The 24,277-nt window shown below is 40.7% G+C and overlaps 1 protein-coding gene across 2 annotated transcripts in view; it reads left to right on the top strand.

Moving 5' to 3' along the window:
• rab28 (RAB28, member RAS oncogene family) overlaps nucleotides 1–23,761 on the top strand; it is a 51,256-nt gene extending 27,495 nt beyond the window's left edge. Inside the window, exons 5-8 of one of the 2 annotated variants that reach the window (XM_020452993.2) lie at nucleotides 10,567–10,670; nucleotides 11,724–11,801; nucleotides 18,336–18,434; nucleotides 20,835–23,761. In XM_020452993.2, the coding sequence (XP_020308582.1) occupies nucleotides 10,567–10,670; nucleotides 11,724–11,801; nucleotides 18,336–18,428 (275 nt within the window). In that variant the 3' untranslated portion in view covers nucleotides 18,429–18,434; nucleotides 20,835–23,761. The remainder of the gene's footprint in view (nucleotides 1–10,566; nucleotides 10,671–11,723; nucleotides 11,802–18,335; nucleotides 18,435–20,834) is intronic. The other variant, XM_020452992.2, reaches the window with a different exon arrangement.
• Nucleotides 23,762–24,277: the final 516 nt, after the last annotated feature.

Raw genomic sequence — 24,277 nt, 5'->3', positions numbered from 1 at the left:
ATAAAAGCTTCTGAAGTTTGTAATTTCCACTTTGAGATTTTAGTTATTCCCTTGTGAAAAATTTATTAAACCCTACAAAAAAATGAATCCACACAATAATTTATATTTCCTATTGCTGCAGGATTATTTTCCTGCTGTAGCAAACTGGCTCAAATTAAGATCCTACATCTGTATAACATCTCTAAACTCGGTTGTAGTTATAAAATGTCTCTCTCCTCCACCAACATTGTCCGGACGGAGTTGTTTGCCCTCTTGGCAAGGCCCATGGTGGAGGCCTCCCCCTCCTCTCCACTCCCCTCAACCCCCTGCTCCAGTAAAGCTGCCACAGTTCCTGTCTGTTCTGTGTAGGCCTGCACATTTCTTAATAGAGATGCTCAGAAGTCCAGGAGCCCGGAGGAGCTCAATGCGCTTCTGTTTTTGGTTTAGCTCAGAAATGTTTTTCCTGGCTTGGCCCGCTCGTACTTAGGTCCTCTTACAACAAACTAAAAGGCCCTAATTGCCCCCGAGGGGACGGTTTAGCCACAATAGACATGTGGTGGGACAAAAGCCCAGTCCTTTGCCCCCCCCTCCCCCAGATATAGGAGATGTACACGTCAGCAGTGTCTGTGTAGCGCTGCAGGGAGGGTGACCGCAGGTTCGACACTGTAAAATATTCTATATACAGTCTATAGATCCCAGTAAGGGATGGTGCATGCTTGGATAAAGATTAGGAATGTTTACAGTATACACCAAGTCCAGCGTTTCCTGTTTTTGTGTGTTTTTTTTTGTTTTATTAAAGGGAAACACTGGACAGATTGGATGTTTATTGTATCGAATCCGAAGTACGACTGCATTAGCTAAAGCAGCAGGCCCTTTTGGCTCAAAATAATTCTCTGTGATAATTAGAGATTCAGGTTACTATGACGCAGTGGGAGGCTGAGGATGAATGGGAAGGTTTAGCACTTTGTTGCAGATAAGCCAGCCAGTCACCCAATGGAAATATGGCGGCCATTTGAAAACATACCTGTACACGCATCTCTCCTACTCTGTCCCGAGCCTGAAGTAAAATGAAAAGTCCTCATTCATTTTAGCCATCCATAAAGCAAATATTGTTGCACGTGCAGTAGATGATCAGTCTTCGGATGCCTTCTTGTGTGGTAAGTCACGGGCCATTTAAGTTGCACAACGCAGCACAGCTTAGCCACCTGACCCAACGGCAGCCTGGAACCATCATCACGGTCAAACTGCGCTTTATTTCTTTGGTTTCTCCACAACATTGATATGGAGGAATGCCTGGACTAAGCTTACACAGCATAGGATACTTGCCGATGCTGCTTTGGATTCGCTAGCATCACGTTAATAGAGCCTTTAGCTTAATATTATGTTTTTGACTGTTATTTGAGAGTGGGATGGAAAGCACCTTCTTCGTTCGTATTTTGCAGTGTTGCATTTCAATCTTTAAAGTGGAACTGAGCACTTTAGCAACATGAAATCTTATTAAAATCTGTTCATGTACACCCCCAGGAAGAATATGATGCCTTTTTTTACATGAGCACTTAGTAGACATGGTCATTTTCACGTGTTCATACTTTCATGTTTCATAGAATGTTTGGGAATGACTAACATGCTGTCCAAACCAGACGTGCGCGTTGATTTTGTTCACCCACACCAGAAGCGATCAGGACATGCAGGTTGAAATATCAAAACAAACTCTGAACCAATTATAATAATTTGGGGACAGGTCAAAAAGCATTAAACATTTATGGCAATTAAGCTAGCTAGCTTGCTGTTGCTAGCTAATTTGTCCTGGTATATACACATTAGGTTGTTATTTTGCCTGAAATGCACAAGGCCCACTACTCTGACAAAACTGTAAACAGATAAAACGGTAAACCGAATTCATTTCTCATCATCTCTCCTCCCTTCACACTTCTTTTTCTTCTTTGGACTTTATATGGCGGTTGGCAACCAACTTTATGGTGCATCACTACAACCGACTGGAGTGCGGACCTCAGTTAGTCTTTCAATCACCCACGAGGGTATATGCTCCTAAAAACCAATGAGGTGATGGCACGTGGGTATATGCGCCTAAAAAAAACAACGAGGAGATGGGAAAGCTTGGACTTGCAGCGCGTTGAGCGTCACAAATAGAACATAATTCTATTTTAGCGCCTGGCCACGAAGACTCTCGCGAGCAGTGTGGGTGCAATGATTGAATAACATGTATGGGTACATTTTATTTTGCAACTCGCACACTTGATGCGATTGCTGTGGTCAGCATGTTATACTAAGGCAGTAGGGAAAATTCTATAGCAATATAGAGTCGGAAAGCGGCCGTGCATTTGGACAATTAATAGACACGGCAGTAAATAAAACCTAATAAAAACATCTGTCTTGTCCAGGATCGGACTCAACACAGACCGGTGCGCCATAGCCAATCAGAGCTCTAGTAGGCCATTATGCAAATAATCCATTTGTCACATGCGGCCTGCCATCATTCACTTTTTGAACTAGACTCTGTGTTTACAGGCAGTAGCAACAGAGCGACTTCAGATCATTAGAAAGCATTCGCCAAAAGCCACAAAATACACCTGCTCTGGCTTAAGGGAGGTTATGACAGCTATAATGAATGAATGATGCCTCATGGGTAAAACTATGGGTAAAACTATGATTATGACTTGGCTTATGGCAAGTTGAATCAGGTTTTTTGTCCGGAGCTACAACAAAAATGTCTGCTGTTATGTGTACTGGGAAGCACTGGCTTATGGGAATGGGTTGTGTGTTATTATGAAGGCTCCTAGTTGCCTGTATGATTATTATGGCTCATAGTGCGGAGTATTACAGCTCGCCCATAAAAGCACACTTAGTTTAACTGCGACAGGAGAGCTCCGAGGACCTGGCCAGTGAAACCCTGGGCAGCGTCTTGTGCGGTTGGCTCAGAACTGGGCCTTTTGTTCACTTTCACGAGTCCTCAGAGCCCGGTAACCCAGCCGGCGAGGCCCACTGCCCCCGTGTTTTACTGTGGCAGTGACAACCTCACACTCCCCAGTCCACCCCCACCTCCACTGTCCTGGCTACTGCTGGACACTTTACTGTTTTTACACCCACTCACAGGGGAGGAAGACCACGCTCAATGTTGTTTTACGGGTCACTGTAGAGAAGCTGATTATGTTTGAAAGTGTGAGACGGGTGTGTACAAGTGGGACATGGGCGTGTGTGTCCGCACATGTGTTTTGGGAGGAATGGTCGGGTGACAAGATGAGCTGTGATCAATGAGCTGTCGACAGAACACTTCGGACCCGGAGGAAAGCTGGTCCCCTGACGGTCCTGGACCGTTTCAGGCCACCGGGGCAGGGGCGCCGGAGCACAAAGAGCGCTCTGTCTCTGTCAGGACCCCTCCTCCCTTCCCAAGGGTTCCACCAATGCCCCACTCCCCCTGACACTCACCATGACGCTCACCCTGACGACATCAAGCTGCAACGCCTCATTGGCCTGCACTCTCTTGGTACCTCCATCATAATAATAATAATAGTGCTGAGTCACTCAAGTCTTACTGTACTTTGACACAAATTACTGTTCACCATTTGAGGTTACTGACTTTTGATATGAAACACTTATTTTACTTGACTCAGATTCAGTCCTTTGGCCCCTCAATGCATGTAAGATTTTGATAACTATGAAATCACCATTGAAAATGAGACATTATAAATGGAGGTAATATTGAATATCTGAGATTTTGTTCTTGCTTTTGATGAGCAAGCTAATCAAACACGTGGCTTCACAAAATGGCAATATAGTGCACTAAAATATGTAGGCCTGTCGACATTACCTTAGATGTACTTCCTTAGCAAAAAGAAAATCTTTATTTTCCAAAAACAGTAATTCATTGACATACTAACGTTTTGTAACATCAATCTAGTATTTTTTTTCCCCATTCCTCCAGAAATAAACAGTTCTTGCTGTTAACAATACCCAGACTGTGTAGGCCCAATAAAAATGCACTAGAGTAGCATTTTGGACTCCCAAGCCCTGGTTAGTGCATGGCTTCTGAATGAATGCATGGTGTTCCAGAGGCAAGACTGACTTAAAGCAAATGTCTAAAACGGGCCTTAACACTTCACTCTGCTCAAAAGATGAAAATCGTAGAAAGATTAGCAGGAGTTTGCTGACGATGGATAAAGCATAGCTGTTTGTTGGTGGAGCCAAACAGTGGCCGTGTTATCCTGTTTTGATTGGTGAAATATGGCATGACATTTATGGTAAGTTCATGTTGTTCTTCGTGCAAATTTCAAAGCACCAAAGCTCTTTGCGTTTCCCAACTCTGCGCTTTTTATGAGCTGTGCTCATGTCACGTAAACCAGTAGGGTATCAGTCGGTTAACTGTGCTGCATGAATTCGTGTTACAGTTTAATTTTACAGGCCACTTCATGCACAAAAAGCACTATCGATGCCGAAAGCCATTAAACATTACACTGAGAAGGCTTTCTGTAATACGTTTGTGAGATTGTAGAAGTTTTCCATGTCTAGTAACAGTAAGTTTAACAGTAAATAAAATGTCACTTGCTATTAACCTGGGTTCTATATCACATTTGGAGAGAAATAAATCCCACGAAAAAGTGCAGCTGCAGCAGAATCCTTTCATGATGTCATGAGCCTGTCTCAGACACACTATTAGAGGATGGTGTTGGTGTCTACTCAGCTGAACACCTCTCACTCTTATTTTGGCTTCAGTCCAGTACACATCCATAATCCATTGATTGCGTTCAGTAGGAAGGAAATGTTTTGCAACAGGGAGGCATTTGAACTTGTCCAATACGAACCGTGACCCCTACTGAACATGACCCAAGAGGTCAAAACTCAGTAGTTGGCCATGCTGTGGACTGTTGAGTTGAGCTGTTTTATTGAGCTGCACATCTACCATAATGGGTGTGCCGGTGGTCCGTATTCCAGGATACCTCCTTCATTCCCTATGCCAACAAAAGGGAGGATGAATAAAGCTGCCTAGTGCTTTGATATCAGGCCTCTGTCACCCATCATAGTAATGGCACCTTAGACACAATAATAGATCAAATCAAATTTATTTATATAGCCCTTCGTACATCAGCTGATATCTCAAAGTGCTGTACAGAAACCCAGCCTAAAACCCCAAACAGCAAGCAATGCAGGTGTAGAAGCACGAGAGCAGAAGTCATTATAATAGTACAGGTGTGAGGGGAGGACAGTACAGATTTGTGAGAAGATTCATCCTGTTCCTGTCTTCTTCCAGTGGATACAGAGTAGGCCTGAAGAGGAAAGTTTGTACTGTGAAAGATTGTGGTCTGGGTGTGGCTACGGTTTAGTTTGATACACTCCTGGAGTAGAGACAACTCTCAAAATCCAGCAGCAAGGGTAGTAGCTCAATGTGAATTTGTGGATGATATTGAAGGGAAAGGAAACCCCCTACTGATGGGTCTGCAAGGCACAGTGAGGTAATGTTGGAAGTGAGAGGTATTCCCTCGGGTTTTATTAAACCCTGCAACTTTCACTAGGGGGGGTATGACCCCCGGACCCCCCTCAAGTCATTTTCTCAACTCTCCCCAATGCTCCAACAGTTGTTTGTTTTAAATGAGGCTGGCGGCGATTAACTGTGTTATGTCAAGTTTATTCGCTGGCAGTTACTCGCTCGATTAAATGTTCCACTTGGTCCCCAGCAGTCGACGCAGTGGAACAGTGCAACAAGTCCCTGTGCTATCACTGTGTGTTTTTAAAAAGCCATGACGCTGGGGACCACACAGCACTTCACTCACTGTCTCCTGTGAAGTGATACACCTTTGTTAGTGGGAATGTGTGAAATCTATAGGCCTATTACAAATCTGAAGGGTATTGTTTATCAGAGGAAAACAGTGTAATTAGCATGGACACTCATTGTGTTTCCCCAAATCTACTAATGAGGAAGGCAGTTTACATTTCTTTAATGTTTAGCCTATAGGCTGCTAACTAACTTGACTTTCTAAAGTCCCTTCATTGTATTACTTTGACACAGCTGACTCCAGAGGTTAAAACCAGTCCGGGCATATATCTTTATCATTTATATATCTCCCTTTGGCTCTGACCTAACATATGATTTCTTCCAATGTATTTGTCTCTCTAAATGTTTTGAGATTCACCACAATGATAACTGGCTTTTAAAGTAAACACTCATGGTGACTGGGGTGAGATGGAGTCATCGGTCTTGACAAGTGATGATCCATTCTGCTATCTCTATGTGCTAGGAGGCCTAAACAGTTGATTTCGTGGTTGCAGTCACTTCCTGGGGGTAGTTAACGTGACGGTTAACGTACAGTTTGTCAGGAAAGGAGAGAAACCAGATCAGCGGAGGAAGATCGTTTCAAACTGATAAGTGGAAATGGCTACATTAACACGGGTTATAAAAAGAAACGCCGTAACTGTAGGCTTTTCGTGAGCTCAATGTCCACAGAACGACGACACATGAAGCTAGAATCTGTTTGGGAGAGAAACTGTGGTTTTTGGCAATTTTAAACAGTATTTGCTGTTCTACATTTTTACTTGTTGTCATTGGCAGTCCTCCTCGCAAGATTGAAAACATTTCTTATTTCTGGCAATTTGAATTCGAACAAAAAATACATGAATTTATGCCTTAACATATCAATCATTGCATTCCTATATTATTAAATACAGTATTGTTTTATACTTTATGTGTAGTCATTTACTGCACTTTATTAAGTATTTTCTTGGCATGTATGACAATATAATCAATTGTCCAATTTGTTAATCCAAATGTATACATAGCCCATGTTTTATTTTCATTAGGGAGGCACTTTGAGTCTCTGGGTCAGGATTGTTCTCTGGTATTCCTGTGAGGGAATGTGATAACCTAACTTTCCCTGCGACCGCCAGAGCAAAATAACACATGCCTACTCTCCCATGTCTTAGGATTGGTCACAAATTCTATACGTTAGTCTTTAACTATGGAGCAGGTTTTTTTAAATAAACATTTTGTCTATTGCTTTGTGTAATAAGTGACATTTTGTTAGGCCATTCTGGCTGACAGAATTGGGCCTGATCCAGTGTCTCCCAAAGGTTTTGTATTTTTTTGCAGTGGGGGCAAGTGTGAGGGTGGAAGGTTCAATGCTACTAGCGGGGTGGGTGGGGGGGTGAACAAGTCTATGGGAACATGCTAGCTGTTTCCATAAACTTCCAGTCATTGAGCAACGACTATCCGTTTAAAATCGTGTTCAAAAGTTGTTGTTTTTTTTGTCCATTTAAAATAACATAAAATTGATCAGAAATACAGCGTAGACATTGTTAATGTTGTAAATTACTATTGTAGCTGGAAAAGACTGATTTTATATGGAATATCTACATAGGCGAACAGAGGCCCATTATCAGCAACTATCACTCCTGTGTTCCAGTGGCACGTTGCGTTAGCTAATCCGAGTTTATAATTGTAAAAGGCTAATTGCTCATTAGAAAACCATTTTGCAATTATGTTAGCACAGCTGAAGACTTGTACTGATTTAAAGAAGCAATAAAACTGGCCTTCTTTAGACTAGTTGAGTATGTGGCGCATCAGCATCCTGGAGTCTCTTCTTCACTGTTGACGTTGAGCCTGGTGTTTTGCGGGTACTATTTAATGAAGCTGCCATTTGAGGACTTGTGAGGTGTTTGTTTCTCAAACTAGACACTCTAATGTACTTGTCCTCTTGCTCAGTTGTGCACCAGGGCCTCCCACTCCTCTTTCTATTCTGGTTAGAGCCAGTTTGCGTTGTTCTGTTAAGGGAATAGTACACAGGGTTGTACGAGATCTTCAGTTTCTTGGCAAGTTATCACGTGGAATTGCCTTCATTTCTCAGAACAAGAATGGACTGAGTTTCAGAAGAAGGTTCTTTGTTTCTGGCCATTTTGAGCTTGTAATCGAACCCACAAATGCTCATGCTCCACATACTCAACTTGTCTAAAGAAGGCCAGTTTTATTGCTTCCTTAATCAGAACAACAGTTTTCAGCTGTGCTAACATAACTGCAAAATGGATTTCTATTTACCAATTAGCCTTTTAAATGATAAACTTGGATTAGCTAACACAACGTGCCATAGTAATGCAGGAGTGATGGTTTCTGATAATGGGCCTATGTAGGTAATCCATTTGTTTTTATCTGCTGTTTCCACCTACAATAGTCATTTACAACATTAACAATGTCTGCACTGTATTTCTGATCAATTTGATATTATTTTAAATGGACAAAAGATGTGCTTTTCTTTCAAAACAAGGAACCCAAACCTTTGAACGGTAGTGTATATAAAAATGCATCTGTGGCCACAATTTAGCAGCAGTGGGCCACCGCTGCGAAATGAATATAGGGGAAACACTGTTGTCCTTACATACACAATGGCTTACCAAAAGCATCAGTGGTTAACCTAGCCAGCCTTTTTTTATTGTTTCTACAAATCATCAAATCATGTATTCTAGTATTTCTAAGGATTTACTGTATGTTAATTATTTGAACACATATTTTTATTTTCATCCATGACAGGTCGAAGAGTGTTAGCTGTCACATGTATGACTATACAACAATAGAAGACAAGGATTGTTTTCCCTTGTATTCCCTGTCAGTCATGACAGCACAGAGAAACCTTAGTCACTGGGTTTAATTACTTCATCTTCACTTCTCCCCATGGTCCGGTTTACTTAGTGTCCTGCCACTCCCCGGCCCCAGTCTGTTAATGTTGGCTAATCTGACTCTGACAGATGATTGATAACCCCTCCCAAGTGTTCAGGATCCAAAGGATTAGCATCGTTTACTTCTGGTAGCATGCGGGTACCTCCGCTCTTAGTGACGGGAATTAATAACTTGCTGACCTCTCCAAGATAGCCATGTTTATGCATGCGGAGAGACGAGACAACCTGCTTTGGTCTGTAGCATAATTGATGTCTGTATGTGTGTGTCCAAGGGGACTAGAAAGGTTTGTCTAAGTTCCGGACTCATACCTCATGACATATACAATTACCTTTTCCATGTTATATGGTGTCAACATTCTTAGAAGGCTTCACATGACATAAAAATGACAAAACAATGTAAAAAAAAATCCTTTCTCTCGGAAATAGCTATGGATGGCTGTGTGTTGCTATAGATGGTGACTGGTCTTTTATATTTGGCTCACTATGACCTACTATGTTATTAATGATACTGGAGGACACTTTACATTGCTCTTTAGAACACACACACACAAAGGGTTCAGTAGGTTACATTCTAAATGTAATATGTGTAAGTTACCAACTAGATACCTGTACAAAATTGTAACAACTTTTGGATTACCCAAACTCAGTAACATAATCTGATGTACTTTTTGTTACTTTTGGATTACTTACCCCTTAAGAGGCATTAGAAGAAGACAAAAAGGATCCATCAAAAGTATCATAGTGGTCTCTGACTTGTGGTCAGACCCTCAAGTGGAACAAACTTAAACTTGCGAGTTTTTTCAATGCTGAATTGAATGTCATTGAGAAAATACAAAGGTGTTAATTTACTGTATTTTTTTTGCTAACATCCATTCAGAATTTAAAAGTAATCTTAGAAGTAATTTTCGCGTTTTTCAAAAGTGTTAGCTGGTAACGTAACTGATTACAGTTAGTTTTTTTGTAATCAGATTACGACTCTGCGCGCACACACACACCTAACCCAAGGGCCATGAGAACGGCAGAAAACATTGACAGCTTGAATGAAGCTTCACACAAAGAGCTAAACTTGGGGGGGGGGTGAGAGAAATGCAACACCATACAGTAGCCTACTACCTCCTCCAGCTCCCATAGACACGTATGCACCAGATACCGGGCGTGGCCGCCTTGTCAGACAAAGCCAGAAATAAAGAGGGAAGCTATTGCTTTCAGCAGCGAGACCCCCAGGTGACCTTCCCTTGTGACCTTGGTGTGACCCCGTATTGAGGAAGGGGAGAAGTGAAACTCCTGGTATCACTGCACCAGGGTTAAATGCACGGAGACGCAGGCACAGTGGCTAGAAAGATGGTCTCTGTCATTGTGCGCATGCCGTAATCAGCCACACCTAGGTTTTAGACCCATGTGTGCACCTTAAAGGCCTCATTTAATTCAATATGTCATTATGTGATATGTCATGGCTTTCTCTCAGCAGACAGCCATACTTCGGGGTAGCCTGAAGTCTTTGGTCATCTATGTATTGTGTTTGAAGAGCCACAGCCTGGCTCTTTTGACTTGGGTCATGTGGTGGTAGATATAAAGGTGCTAGGCTTCAGGGTGTAACTGTACCAGGACTGAGTTATGGAATGTGTGACACTGAGCTGTAGGCTAATCACACCTGGAAATGGAGGCCAGGGGTCTCTGAATTCATCACTTCCTTCTCAAAATATATTTCTGAAAAACTGAATGTGACACACAATAATTCAAGTATGTTGCTAGTTATCTATAGCAGGCAAATCCCGAGTCTATCTTGAGCTGGTGTAAACCTTATCTTTTCTGTGCAAGTCCAGATATGAGGTTCGCCCTGTCTCTGTACAGTATAACCTTGTGTCAAGTCAATCTTGCTATCTGTGTAATTTGCTGACATTATGTCCACAGTCGACCTTGAGCATATGAGGACAGTGAAGGCTGACAAACACCAGCGCTTCTGCCAAGAGAACAGCCTCATCAGTCAGTTCGTATCTGCCAAGTCTGGAGACTCGGTGAGTTGGTTTACCTAGTAAATCACATCAAAAGTGGCACACACGCACCATATATATATACATTTAAAAAATGACTACTGAAATACTGATGTTTTACCAATAAGAATAAGCGATTCACAAACCTTTCATAACAAAGCCATCACCTACAGAGAGATGGACCTGGAGAAGAGTCCCCTAAGCAAGCTGGTCCTGGGGCTCTGTTCACAAACACACACACTACAGAACCCCAGGACAGCAGCACAATTAGACCCAACCAAATCATGAGAAAACAAAAAGATAACTACTTAACACATTTGAAAGAATTAACAAAAAAACAGAGCAAACTAGAATGCTATTTGGTCCTACACAGAGAGTACACAGCGGCAGAATACCTGACCACTGTGACTGACCCAAAATTAAGGAAAGCCTTGACTATGTACAGACTCAGTGAGCATAGCCTTGCTATTGAGAAAGGCCGCCGTAGGCAGACATGGCTCTCAAGAGAAGACAGGCTATGTGCTCACTGCCCACAAAATGAGGTGGAAACTGAGCTGCACTTCCTAACCTCCTGCCCAATGTATGACCATATTAGAGAGACATATTTCCCTCAGATTACACAGATCCACAAAGAATTCGAAAACAAATCCAATTTTGAAAAACTCCCATATCTACTGGGTGAAATTCCACAGTGTGCCATCACAGCAGCAAGATTTGTGACCTGTTGCCACGAGAAAAGGGCAACCAGTGAAGAACAAACACCATTGTAAATACAACCCATATTTATGCTTATTTATTTTATCTTGTGTCCTTTAACCATTTGTACATTGTTAAAACACTGTATATATATATATAATATGACATTTGTAATGTCTTTACTGTTTTGAAACTTCTGTATGTGTAATGTTTACTGTTAATTTTTGTTGTTTTTCACTTTATATATTCACTTTGTATGTTGTCTACCTCACTTGCTTTGGCAATGTTAACACATGTTTCCAATGCCAATAAAGCCCTTGAATTGAATTGAATTGTATTCCTGCTCATCTCTCCTCCTTTCATGCCCTGCCTTCCCTTCAGGTGTTCCTGGCATTTCAGAGAGTGGCTGCAGAGATTCTGGGGGTGAAGCTCAATAAAGCGGAGATGGAGCAGTCCCAGGTGAGCCCTAGCCTTCATTAAGCCTTTTATCTCACATTTCCCAGAGAGAATTGACTCTTCGCTAAGCCCTTCCCCTTTATGTTGTGGTGGTAAAATGAAGGTTGTAGTGTGGCGAGCCACCTGATGGCTCTGAATGCACTGTTAGCATGCAGCCAAAGTTACTAACCACGTTTGGAGCTAACTAGTGCTCTCAAATCGTATCCTGATGTTGACAGCAGATGAGTTCTATTCATAACATGGCTAATTTACAGTGAGCTCCAAAAGTATTGGAACAGTGTTTTTTGTTTGTTTTGGCTCTGTACTCCAGCACTTTGTATTTGCAAGTATACGATGACTATGAGGTTAAAACAGCTTCTATCTCAAGGCCATCAGACTGTTAAACAGCCATCACTGACACAGAGAGGCCGCTGCCTACATACAGAGAAGTCATTGGCCACTTTACTAAATGAATCATTAGTCACTTTAATAATGCCACTTTAATAATGTTGAAATATCTTGCGTTACTCATCTCATATGTATATACTGTATTTTATACCATCTATTGCATTTTGCCTATGCCGCTCGGTCATCGCTCATCCATATATTTATATGTATATATTCTTATTCCATCCCTTTACTTACACTACCGTTCTAAAGTTTGGGGTCACTTAGAAATGTCCTTGTTTTTTAAATAAAAGCACATTTTTGTCCATTTAAAATAACATAAAATTGATCAACACTGGAAACGGCAGATTCTTTAAAAAAAAGAAGGAATATCTACACAGGTGTACAGAGGCCCATTATCAGCAACCATCACTCCTGTGTTCCAATGGCATGTTGTGTTAGCTAATCCAAGTCCATTCGAGAAATTGTCAAGAAACGTAAGATCTCGTAAAACGCTGTGTACTACTGCCTTCAAAGAACAGCGCAAACTGGCCCTAACCAGAATAGAAAGAGGAACGGGAGGCCACGGTGCACAACTGAGCAAGAGGACAAGTACATTAGTGTCTATTTTGAGAAACGGATGCCTCACAAGTCTTCAACTGGCAGCTTCATTAAATAGTACCCACAAAACACCGGTCTCAACGTCAACAGTGAAGAAGCGACTCCGGGATGCTGGCCTTCTAGGCAGAGTTCCTCTGTCCAGTCTCAAGTCAACAGTGAAGAAGCGACTCCGGGATGCTGGCCTACTAGGCAGAGTTCCTCTGTCCAGTCTCAAGTCAACAGTGAAGAAGCGACTCCGGGATGCTGGCCTACTAGGCAGAGTTCCTCTGTCCAGTCTCAAGTCAACAGTGAAGAAGCGACTCCGGGATGCTGGCCTTCTAGGAAGAGTTCCTCTGTCCAGTCTCAAGTCAACAGTGAAGAAGCGACTCCGGGATGCTGGCCTACTAGGCAGAGTTCCTCTGTCCACTCTCAAGTCAACAGTGAAGAAGCGACTCCAGGATGCTGGCCTACTAGGCAGAGTTCCTCTGTCCAGTGTCTTTGTTCTTTTGCCTATCGTAATCTTTCTTTTTACTGGCCAGTCTGAGATATGGCTGTTTCTTTGCAACTCTGCCTAGAAGGCCATTATCCCAGAGTCGCCTCTTCACTGTTAACGTTGAGATCAGTTTGATGTTACTTAATGGACAAAAAAAGTGTCCATTAAAATGTCAATTTTTCTTTCAAAAACAAGGACGTTTCTAAGTAACCCCAAACGTTTGAAAGGTAGTGTAGATGTGTGTGTATTAGGTAGTTGTGGAATTGTTAGGTTACTGTTAAATATTACTGCACTGTCGGAACTTAAAGCACAAGCATTTCACTACACTCGCAATAACATCTGCTAATCATGTGTATGCAACCAATAACATTTGATTTGACCTCTCATCATTTACAATAACAGGGGAGGTTAGCATTTTTGGGGGAGGGTATGATATTTGTGCGTGTAACTTTCTCACTCATCATTATTCATTATTCATTCAGGATTATTGGTTACCATGGTAGCATCCACATTAATGTACAAGTGTTTAGACTATTCTTTTGTATAATACAAGTAATTACAAAATGACATCATTCATTATTTAACATTCATTTCTATTGGGCACAAAATAATCTGAAACACAACCAAAACAAACAGCAAATGCGTCCAAGTTTGTAGAGTCGCAATAATCATTGTGTTTTAGGAATATGGTCCAAAATATTAAACTATTGACTACTTTAATACACATAAGTGAATTTGTCCCAATACTTTTGGTCCCCTAAAATGGGGGGACTAAGTATAAAAAGTGCTGTAATTTCTAAACAGTTCACCCGATATGATTGAAAATACCCTCCAAATTAAAGATTTTTAACCTCATAGTCATTGTATCATTTCAAATCCAAAGTACTGGAGTGCAAAGCCCCCCAAAATGTCACTGTTCCAATACTTTTGGAGCTCACTGCAGCAAGGTAATATTCATTTTGAAAAAATAAGTTATATTAACTGGCTGGCTGGCAGCTATACAGTGACTAGCTAGGGTTAACATTGGCTGGTCAATGAGACTGAGAGCTAGCTAACCAGCTGAGCTAGAAAACAATATAACAAAAGTATAATTTCAGATTAGAAAAATAACCCACCAGGCTCTGCATTTCAGATCACAGTACCAGTACCCTGGTGCACTGTTAAATTATTTAGCCATTTTAAAATATTTGTTTTTGAATGAAAACTCAGTTTTTGTAATGCTCCAATGGTTTTCATGTGTTTCAAACGTGAGCTTGTCCAAGGTGTCGGACTCGATGACCGTTCCTATCAATTGGAGCGATGCTATTGGTTGCCCAAAATTCTGGGTCGGGGCTTAGCGAAGGGTAAATTATGTAGCAAGTCATGTTGCCATTGTTTGGATGGTTTCTTATAACCACACACATGTACACAAGGTCAAACAGTGTGTGCCAGGTCACAGGACCCTTGTTACTCAAGTTATACTGTACCTGCGACTGTCCATCTGTAGTTACAGCCACATTGACGACGTTAGAGCCCAATCGTGCGTGAGGTGAGAGGTGAAGAGGTTGGCAGTGTAGGGTGGGAAGGTTAGGATGCATCCTCTGATTTATTGAGCTTATCTCCCTCCGAGCTCGGCCTCTGTGAACCAGCCAGACCAGGTGGCCCCGTCACTGGTGACAGAGGTGGGATTACTCAGGGCACCTCCCCCAGAGGCATTCATCCTGCTTGTGATATGACTGGTCGGTGCCATGCTGGCTAGAGAGTGGCTGATGAGGCTGGGGCTATGGGGAGGTCAGTACCCCAAGAGAAGGGAGAGGACTAAGGGAGCGAAGGCTAGGAGACAACTCTCAAACACACTTCCACCCCCACCCTGCCTCTTTTGCTGTCAACAGACAGGCTAATGAAGGTGTCCATCTCCCCTCCGTCACCTCCCATGATAGCTACCTCAATAAACCCAAGTGCTTTAATCCAAGCTAAACAAGCTGGATGAGTGGTCTGATCTAGGGCTTTTGAGGTGACTGTATTACCGCCACACCAGCAGTCATGACCGTAGTAAAATTCGACGTGACCATAGAGTCATGGTAATCTCCTCTTATGCACTCTGGACATTCTGACATCAATACAAATGGAATGGAAAATCACATCAAACACTTATCATCAAAACAGTATCGTGCTTTTAAAACTCGCCTCATTGTGATCGATCAATTTGAAGAAAGAAGTTTAATAACAGGTTGAAACTGAGTGGGAAACATGGTTATTGTGGATGTTGTTTCAAAGCCTAACACTACAAAATGGACAGCGCTTTCTAATGTGATGATTCATTCAAAACACCCATACACATACTGTATTAGAGCTTGTACATACTCATAGGCTTATGAGCCTGACAAAAAAGCTATATTAAAATGATTGTGCCATAATACAATACATAGCCTATTGTGTATTACGCACAGCAGAATTTTATTTAATTTTTTTAACTGGTTTTAAGATGTCTTTGGTACATAATTGGTCTAGCCTATACTCCAAAATTAAACAAATGCTATTAAATTATGAGTATGGACTGTAATATTATGCATACTGGATGGATTGGTTATCTTATGCTACGCTACAAACTGTCTATCCATGAGTCTGGGAGAGAACTTATAGGCCTAGGCGATGCTGTTGGTTCATTGATTGTGCAGGGTGGTTTACGGAGTTAGCCTACACTTATAGTGAATTTGTATTTGATTTTGAATAGCCTAGTAATGGGGCATTTAAAAAATATTTTGATAATGAATAGGCTGACACATTACGTTTAGCTACAGAATATCTCACCACTGTGCATTTCCATCTCTTCCTCTCTCTCCTTCATTCCTTTCTCAAGTGCTCTGTCGCACAGTGTGCTCCTCAAACAGTGGTTGATATGTGGAGTGAAATAGGTGTTCTTATAAGCCCAGACATTTCTTTATGTAATCCCGTGTGAAAGCAGGGTTTTGATTGTTGCTCATATTAAGCACATGCTCTGCTATAAAACCAGAGAAGCCTACCCGGCATGATTTGAAAAATGAACAGACTTTCTCAAATCATCAATAGCCTATAGTCGCATCATGTAGCCCATATATGTTTGACATTCTAAGGTTTGTATCATTCACAACTAAAGTTGCCAAATAACTCTAAATCTTGCATATAGGACCTGTTTCAAATGATTACTTTTACGCTCAACATAGCTACTCCATATGCACACTCGACCCGGAATGGAAAAAAAATCCTTTCTATTTTATTCAGCTAAGTTCAATTATATTCTTTCTACTATAAAAACATATATAAAATAATGGCCTGGGACTTATAAGCATATCTTGTTAGCTAAATGAATAAGCCTACAGCCTATGGCATGGAGCATAGGTGGGGAATGTAACATACAGTAGACCAACTCGTATTTTGTTCTTCTTCTTTGTTCTTTGTTCTTCTTTGTTCTTCTGAAATACATTTCTTACCATAATAAGACTTCTTTAGACCTGCATAAAATAAATTGATTTATTGTGATGGTGTATAATAAATTGATTTATTCAACTTTTTTAAATGTAGATGTTCCAAAGGCGCACATGAGTGGCTTGTATGTGGCTTGTAAGCGTGGAGTCCTAGAAATGCTAAATGAGATGGTTTATTAACGGTCAGTTACCATGAGACGGCAGTCTTTTTGCATGACAATAACCGTCTGACACAATTTCATGACCGCCCTAGTCTGATCTGCCTGTCACAGAGACGTAATCTGTGATGTTTATGGGTCACTTCAGGGATGCAAGTCCAAATAAATGTTTATACATAAAATAAGTCATATTTTAGTGGAGTGAAGACTATCCCACTTCAATGGTGTATCTTCATCTTGGATAGAGAATGGGTCAGGTTTCTAGGCTACAAGTAGTTGAAGGCCTCAACATTCACTGGAGCTAGACACAGACAAAGAAAATAGAAGTAGAAAGAAAATAAGTGAAGATAAAAATAAATTGGGGGGGGGGGGGTGATTGTCTGCCAAAAATATCTTGTTGCTGTGCAGTGTTATCAATGGGAGGAGTGATGTTCTGATTTGTAGCCAAATGGATTTGGGGAAGGAGGTCAAGGGCAGCTCCAGGTTATTGTTGGGAGGCAGGACAGCCTGATTATCAGCTGTCAGGTTTAGAGAGCTGTACATGGGGGTCAGGAACCCTGACAAGATCTTATCGGCCTGGGAGCCCACTCCATCATGGTCCCCTGTCTGGAAGATCAGATACTGGGGCCGCTGATCACTCACAGGGTCCGACACCAGGCATCGGCAGCTCGTTAATCAGAATAGCCAACCAGTGCCTGGGTTACAACCACGATCTCTGCTCTTTGCTCACTGCCCAATCCAGGTCTGAGGTCTAACTGTAAGTTCAGAAACCGTTCGTCCAATTACTGCTACTCAATATCCAGGGCCCGTATTCATAAAGCTTCTCAGAGAAGAAGTGCTGATCTAGAATCAGTTTAGCCTTTTAGATCATAATTAATAAGATTACATGGACATTGGGGGAGGGGGGGGGACCTCTAATACCTCTCCTCAATGAAGATGTAATGGTTGATTTAAAACTTGACATGGTAACATGGTAGTAGATGAGGAGCTGAGAACGCACACCCAAAAACAGTTAATGAAGTGCACACTAGTGGCTTAAACTTAAACAAATGTAAAGTCTCACTCCCAGATCTTTATGGATAAACCAACATTTGGCACACCATTCATATCAGGCTGGGAGTATTCTAATACATGAGTGTTCTTCATTTGTACATGGAGAAATGTTTCATAAATGTATCTTGTTCATGGACATTTGGCTGTGTTACCCGGGAAAATGTCATTAGTATGTTCTTCTGTTAAATCCATTTGTCTTTCTCATTTCTCTCCGTCTCCTCCACGACCCTGTCTTCACCTTTCCCCATCCTCCATTCCAACCAACTGTACCTCCCGTCTGCATCTTTGTTTTCATTCCTGTCTTCTCTCTCTTTTCATTCCACACCTCATTTCCTCTACCCACGCATCTCCTTTTCTATCCCTCTCTCCTGCCTGGTTTTGTCTCCATCTCTCTGCTGGTGTGGTGGTGTGTTATGCTGCTCAGAGGATCGTGAAAGCTGAGCTGGTGGACTACCCTCAGGACGAAGCCCCCATTAGACAAGAGACCAATCAGAGCAAAATCTGTTCTGTTCAATAATTGGAAGTATGTTTACACAGTCACACATAGATGTATTTATCTCCTGAAATATATCTATTAGTGCCTGGTGTAAAAACACAATTAAAGCATCTTATAAAGTGGTTGTGGTGGTAATGGTAGCTGTTTTCATTGTATTTTAATTGTGGGAATTGAGTTACAGTTGAACTCTGAAGTTTGCATACACTTAAGTTGGAGTCATTAAAACTCGTTTTTCAACCACTCCACAAATTTCTTGTTGACCAACTAAAGTTTTGGCAAGTCGGTTAGGGCATCTACTTTGTGCATGACACACAAGTCATTTTTCCAACAATTGTTTACAGACAGATTATTTCACTTATAATTCACTGTATCACAATTCCAGTGGGTCAGAAGTTTACATACATTAAGTTGACTGTGCCTTTAAACAGCTTGGAATATTCCAGAAAATGATGTCATGGCTTTAGAAGCTTCTGATAGGCTAATTGACCTCATTTGAGTCAATTGGAGGTGTACCTGTGGATGTATTTCAAGGTCTACCTTCAAACTCAGTGCCTCTTTGCTTGACATCATGGGAAAATCTAAAGAAATCAGCCAAGACCTCAGGAAAAAAAATGTAGTCCTCCACAAGTCTGGTTCATCCTTGGGAGCAATTTCCAAATGCCTGAAGGTACCACTATCATCTGTACAAACAATAGTATGCAAGTATAAACACCATGCGACCACGCAGCCATCATACCGCTTAGGAAAGAGACTCATTCGGTCTCCTAGAGATAAATGTACTTTGGTGCGAAAAGTGCAAATCAATCCCAGAACAAAAGCAAAGGACCTTGTGAAGATGTTGGAGGAAACAGGTACAAAAGTATCTATATCCACAGTAAAACGAGTCCTATATCGGCATAACCTGAAAGGCCGCCCAGCAAGGAAGAAGCCACTGCTCCAAACTCCAAAACCGCCATAAAAAAGCCAGACTATGGTTTGCAACTGCACATGGTGACAAAGATCATACTTTTTGGAGAAATGTCCTCTGGTCTGATGAAACAAAAATAGAACTGTTTGGCCATAATGATCATCGTTATGTTTGGAGGAAAAATGGGGAGGCTTGCAAGCTGAAGAACACCATCCGTACCGGGAAGCGCGGGGGTGGCCGCATCATGTTTTGGGGGCGCTTTGCTGCAGGAGGGTCTGGTGTACTTCACAAAATAGATGGCATAATGAGGGAGGAAAATTATGTGGATATATTGAAGCAACATCCCAAGAAGCAACATCAGTCAGGAAGTTAAAGTTTGCTCGCAAATGGGTCTTCCAAATGGACAATGACCCCAAGCATACTTCCAAAGTTATGGTAAAATGACTTAAGGACAACAAAGTCAAGGTATTGGAGTGGCCATCACAAAGCCCTGACCTCAATCGTATAGAAAATGTGTGGGCAGAACTAAAAAAGCGTGTGTGAGCAAGGAGGCCTACAAACCTGAGTCAGTTATACCAGCTCTGTCAGGAGGAATGGGCCAAAATTCACCCAATATAATGTGGGAAACTTGTGGAAGGCTACTCGAAATGTTTGACCCATGTTAAATAATTTAAAGGCAATGCTACCAAATACTAATTGAGTGTATGTAAATTCTGACCCACTGGGAATGTGATGAAAGAAAGAAATAATTCTCTCTGCTATTATTCTGACATTTCACATTCTTAAAATAAAGTTTTGATCTTAACTGAACTAAGGCCATTTTTACTAGGATTAAATGTCAGGAATTTATTTGGGTAAGCTGTAAGTAAACTTCCGACAATTAGCATAATTTTCTGGAATTTTCCAAGCTGTTTAAAGGCACAGTCAACTTAGTATATGTAACCCACTAGAATTGGGATACTTTGAATTATAAGTTAAATAATCTGTCTGTAAACAATTGTTGGAAAAATGACTTGTCGTGCACAAAGCAGATGTCCTAACCAACTTGACAAACCTATAGTTTGTTACCAAGAAATGTGTGGTTGTTGAAAAATGAGTTTTAATGACTCCAACCTAAAGTGTATGTGAACTTACGACTTCAAGTGTATTACTGTATTTACTGTAGATCAGATCTTTACTGTAGAGAAGATTTTCCATCTTTATTTTTACCACAACATTCATCCATTAGCTTGCATACTTCAGTTTACATGTTTTTCTGAATCCGACAAATGTAATGCATTTGAATTATACAAGTAAGCTCTGGGGCCTGGGAAGGAAGACCTGGGGTCTGCTTTAAGTTGTCCATATAGATTTCTGGACTATGCCAGAACAAATGAAAAATATTTAGTAGTATCAGTTAGGTAATTTAATCTTAAATTGGGTAATTTGTGAATAAATCAGATGGATTTTCTAGTGTGGAGGCAACTTTCTCATGTTTTGCCTTTGTTTATGACTGTCTTTATGTCTGTGTGTTTCCATAGTGTGTGGTGAAGGCAGATATCGTGAACTACAGTCAAGAGCCTGTGGCGAGGACAGTCAACCCCCCGCGCAGCTCCATTTGTGTGGTGCAGTGACCCCCTCTCCCCCCACCTTCCCTCTTGCCCCTCCACAAGCTGAATACAGCAGTGAGGGCCACTGACCAGCAGGCTGCCCCAACACACTGGCCCATAGCCAGAGCAGGAGAATTGGGCTGGCCTGCTTCTTTCTGCTGAACACACACACACTGATTCCTCCCTTTGCTCTCTCAACGCACAAGTCTTCAGAAAGGCTGTATATCAGTATTTCCTTTTTTAAAAGGTTTTTAGGGTCATCGGACCAAGTGCGGCATATTTTAAGATTTCAATATGAGAATCTCTCTGTATGTCCAGTATGTAAATTTACAGCGACCCCACAGTATATTCCTGGTTTCAGTATTTCATATATTTTCTTGAATTATTTTTTGAGTAGTAACCAGCTTTGGCTACAGCAGACACCTGTTGAAAGTTATGCTGAAAGGAAATGGGACCTCCATTTTTTTTTTGCAGTTTAAACACATTTGTCAGTGTTTATTTTATTTTTGAGAAACTGTTACTATTTTGACATCTTTTTTTCTACTATCTTCATTGTCAATTATTCTTTAAATGACCATTTGATTGTATATAGATACGAAAAGTTGGTTTCTATAACAGAAAAATATACATAAACCACTGTTTTCCAAAATGTAATTTTAATGATAGAATGTGTTTTCCCTCTGCTATTGTGTATACAGATGCCATATCTTAATTTGATCATCCTGTTGTTGCAGGAACTTTCCTGCAAACTTGTAGTGTTTTCGACATTTAAAAAGGCTTCTAAAGCTAGTATTTTCCACTTTCAGACTTACTTTGCCGTAACGGAAAATGTATCAACCCCTACAAAAAATGTCCATTAATTATAATCACATAACAATTAACAATTCCTGTTGCTGATATATTGACTTTGTCTCGGGCCTAGCAACACCCGTGTCAATATATCCTCCAAACACCGGCTACTCGGGCATCATTACTTAAATATACCACGGCTTTCAGCTAATCAGCATCCAGGAGCCGAACTACCCGGTTTATAATCTTGATTTGATCACTCCTTTGTTGATGAGAATTTTTCTGCGCCGCAGGAAATGCAGATGAACTTTGTGATTTACATAAATTCACTGAAAACCCACACCAACACACAGTTATATTAGCAGTGTTGCATTTTTCGTGTAGCCTCATTTTGCCCAACCACCAATCAAGCAACATTATGGACTAAACTTTCAAATCCTGTTGCTGCAGGATTATTTTGCTACGACAATACTGTTCAAAGTAAGATCCAACATCTGTAAAAACAATGTGCTGAATGTAAAATGAACCGCTGGCTTTATTTAGAGTGTGCTCAAGGAATATGTCACTATAAAATATAGCTTCTGCATTCTTAGTGCTCTACACAGTGCCCTTCTAAAAGGAAAGGTTTAGATGTTTAGGCACTGTAGTCAATGGAAACTAGTTTTATTTCACTTGCCAATTAGCAGCTTGCTTGAACAACTGTGATTTCCCATTACTTTCAAGACGTAATAATAACATTAATAACAGATGTTAGTTAGAAAAAATAAACTTTGATTTAACCTGATCAATCAGGAATTTCAGTTTTTCTGCCACTCTACATTTGTGAAATTGACCAATTACCCAAAAAGTATCTATTTTCCTGATTTATATTTTTGTGTTGATAACATCTTTAATTGAAGCATCATTCAGTTTCATGTGATGCATATCAAGACCGTATTTTTGTGGAAAACCTATGTAGTCCTAGTTGAAATATATTTGGCATTGAACAATTCTGTTGCTATTTTTAACCTTGAATGGATAAAAATAGAAATATGAACTGGAGTAGCTTAAAGGTATGATAATTCATCTTAGCTGTATGTTTATAACCTTACTCAACTGTCTGTTGTAGAACAGAAAAGACTGCCATGAAGAACTGCCATAGGATCTTCATCTTGTCCAAACAAGCTGAATAACAGCCAACTTACACTCTTATAGAAAAATGTTATATCTATAACCTAAAAGGGTTCTTTGTCTGTTCCCATGGGAGAACCGTTTCAATAAATATGTTGGGTTCCATGTAGAACCCTTTCCACGGTTCCCCCATGGGTACAGCCAAACCATTTTTTGGAACCCTTTTTTCAAAGAGTGTATACATACATAAATTATAGGCATGTGTTTGTACTCGTCCCTGCTTTGTCTTGTAGTTTGTATTTGTCAAAATGTTTTCTTCGACCGCTATGTTGTACTTGCACACAGAGGATGTCAACATTTTGTATTTGTAGTACAACAGAAAATACATGACAGGACATGGTTGGATTTTACTCTGTAAACCACAGTGTTGTGTAAATTATATATTTGTAAATCATCTGCATTGTTTTGTGGAAGATCTTATTTATAAAATGCTGCTCACATTTCAGTGAGATGTCAAGAACTCCTCTCGTTGGATGCCTCTGTCATAAACACAATCTAAAAGTTAAGTATGAAAAATAATGGTATATCCTCTGTAGACTTAGAAAATGGTTGTTTTAATGAACATTCAAAAGTGGTACAGACATAATGTTTGTATATAAACAAAAGTGCAATAGTTTATATATTATTACTGATGCATATAGTTTCCTAGGTGGATTTCAGGAAATAATTATATTAGTTTGTGAGGTTAGTGTGAGTGTATGCTTCATTACCTGTGTGTGTGTGCGCGTGTATGTGCACGTGCGCTGTCATGCCGGCGCACACACTTGTAATTGATTGACATGACTGATGATGACTGATCACAATGTGATTTTCCAACATATTGCTGTACATTGGTCTGGACACACAATGTGCTTAATTTGTGCATATTTATCCTGTAAAACACCATTATCTAAAACGGATTTTAAATTGGGTGGTGATTGACTGAAAGCCCTGGTATTTTTACTCTTCTAATTATTATTTTTACTTTTCTAATTATAAATTGGGATTTATTAAGAACATCAGGTTCAGCACTACAGAATAGAGTCCATTAATTAATTAAGCAATAAGGCATGAGGGAGTGTGGTATATGGCCAATATGCCACGACTAAGGGGTGTATCCAGGCATTCTGCGTTGTGCATTTTAACAGCCCTTAGCTGTGGTATATTGGCCATATACCACACTCCCTCAGGCCTTATTGCTTAATTCATTAATGGACTCTATTCTGTTGTGCTGATCCTGATGTTCTTAATAAATCCCAATTTATAGTAAGATGAGAGGGAACATTGGCTGCTCCCATTCCAAAGGTGTACAATGAGCACCTAATAAAGTGAAGTTACATAGTAATACCCCTCAGCATGAAATAAAGGGACTGTCATCTATGGATATGCACAGTATAATGATGTGTAGTGGCCCAAGGCCACAGTGCCATTTTTCA

The sequence above is a fragment of the Oncorhynchus kisutch genome, linkage group LG19 (assembly GCF_002021735.2).
Source record: "Oncorhynchus kisutch isolate 150728-3 linkage group LG19, Okis_V2, whole genome shotgun sequence".
In the NCBI taxonomy this organism is placed as follows: Eukaryota; Metazoa; Chordata; class Actinopteri; order Salmoniformes; family Salmonidae; genus Oncorhynchus; species Oncorhynchus kisutch.
Note: the sequence above shows the minus strand (reverse complement) of the source record. Positions and strands in the feature narration are given on the sequence as shown.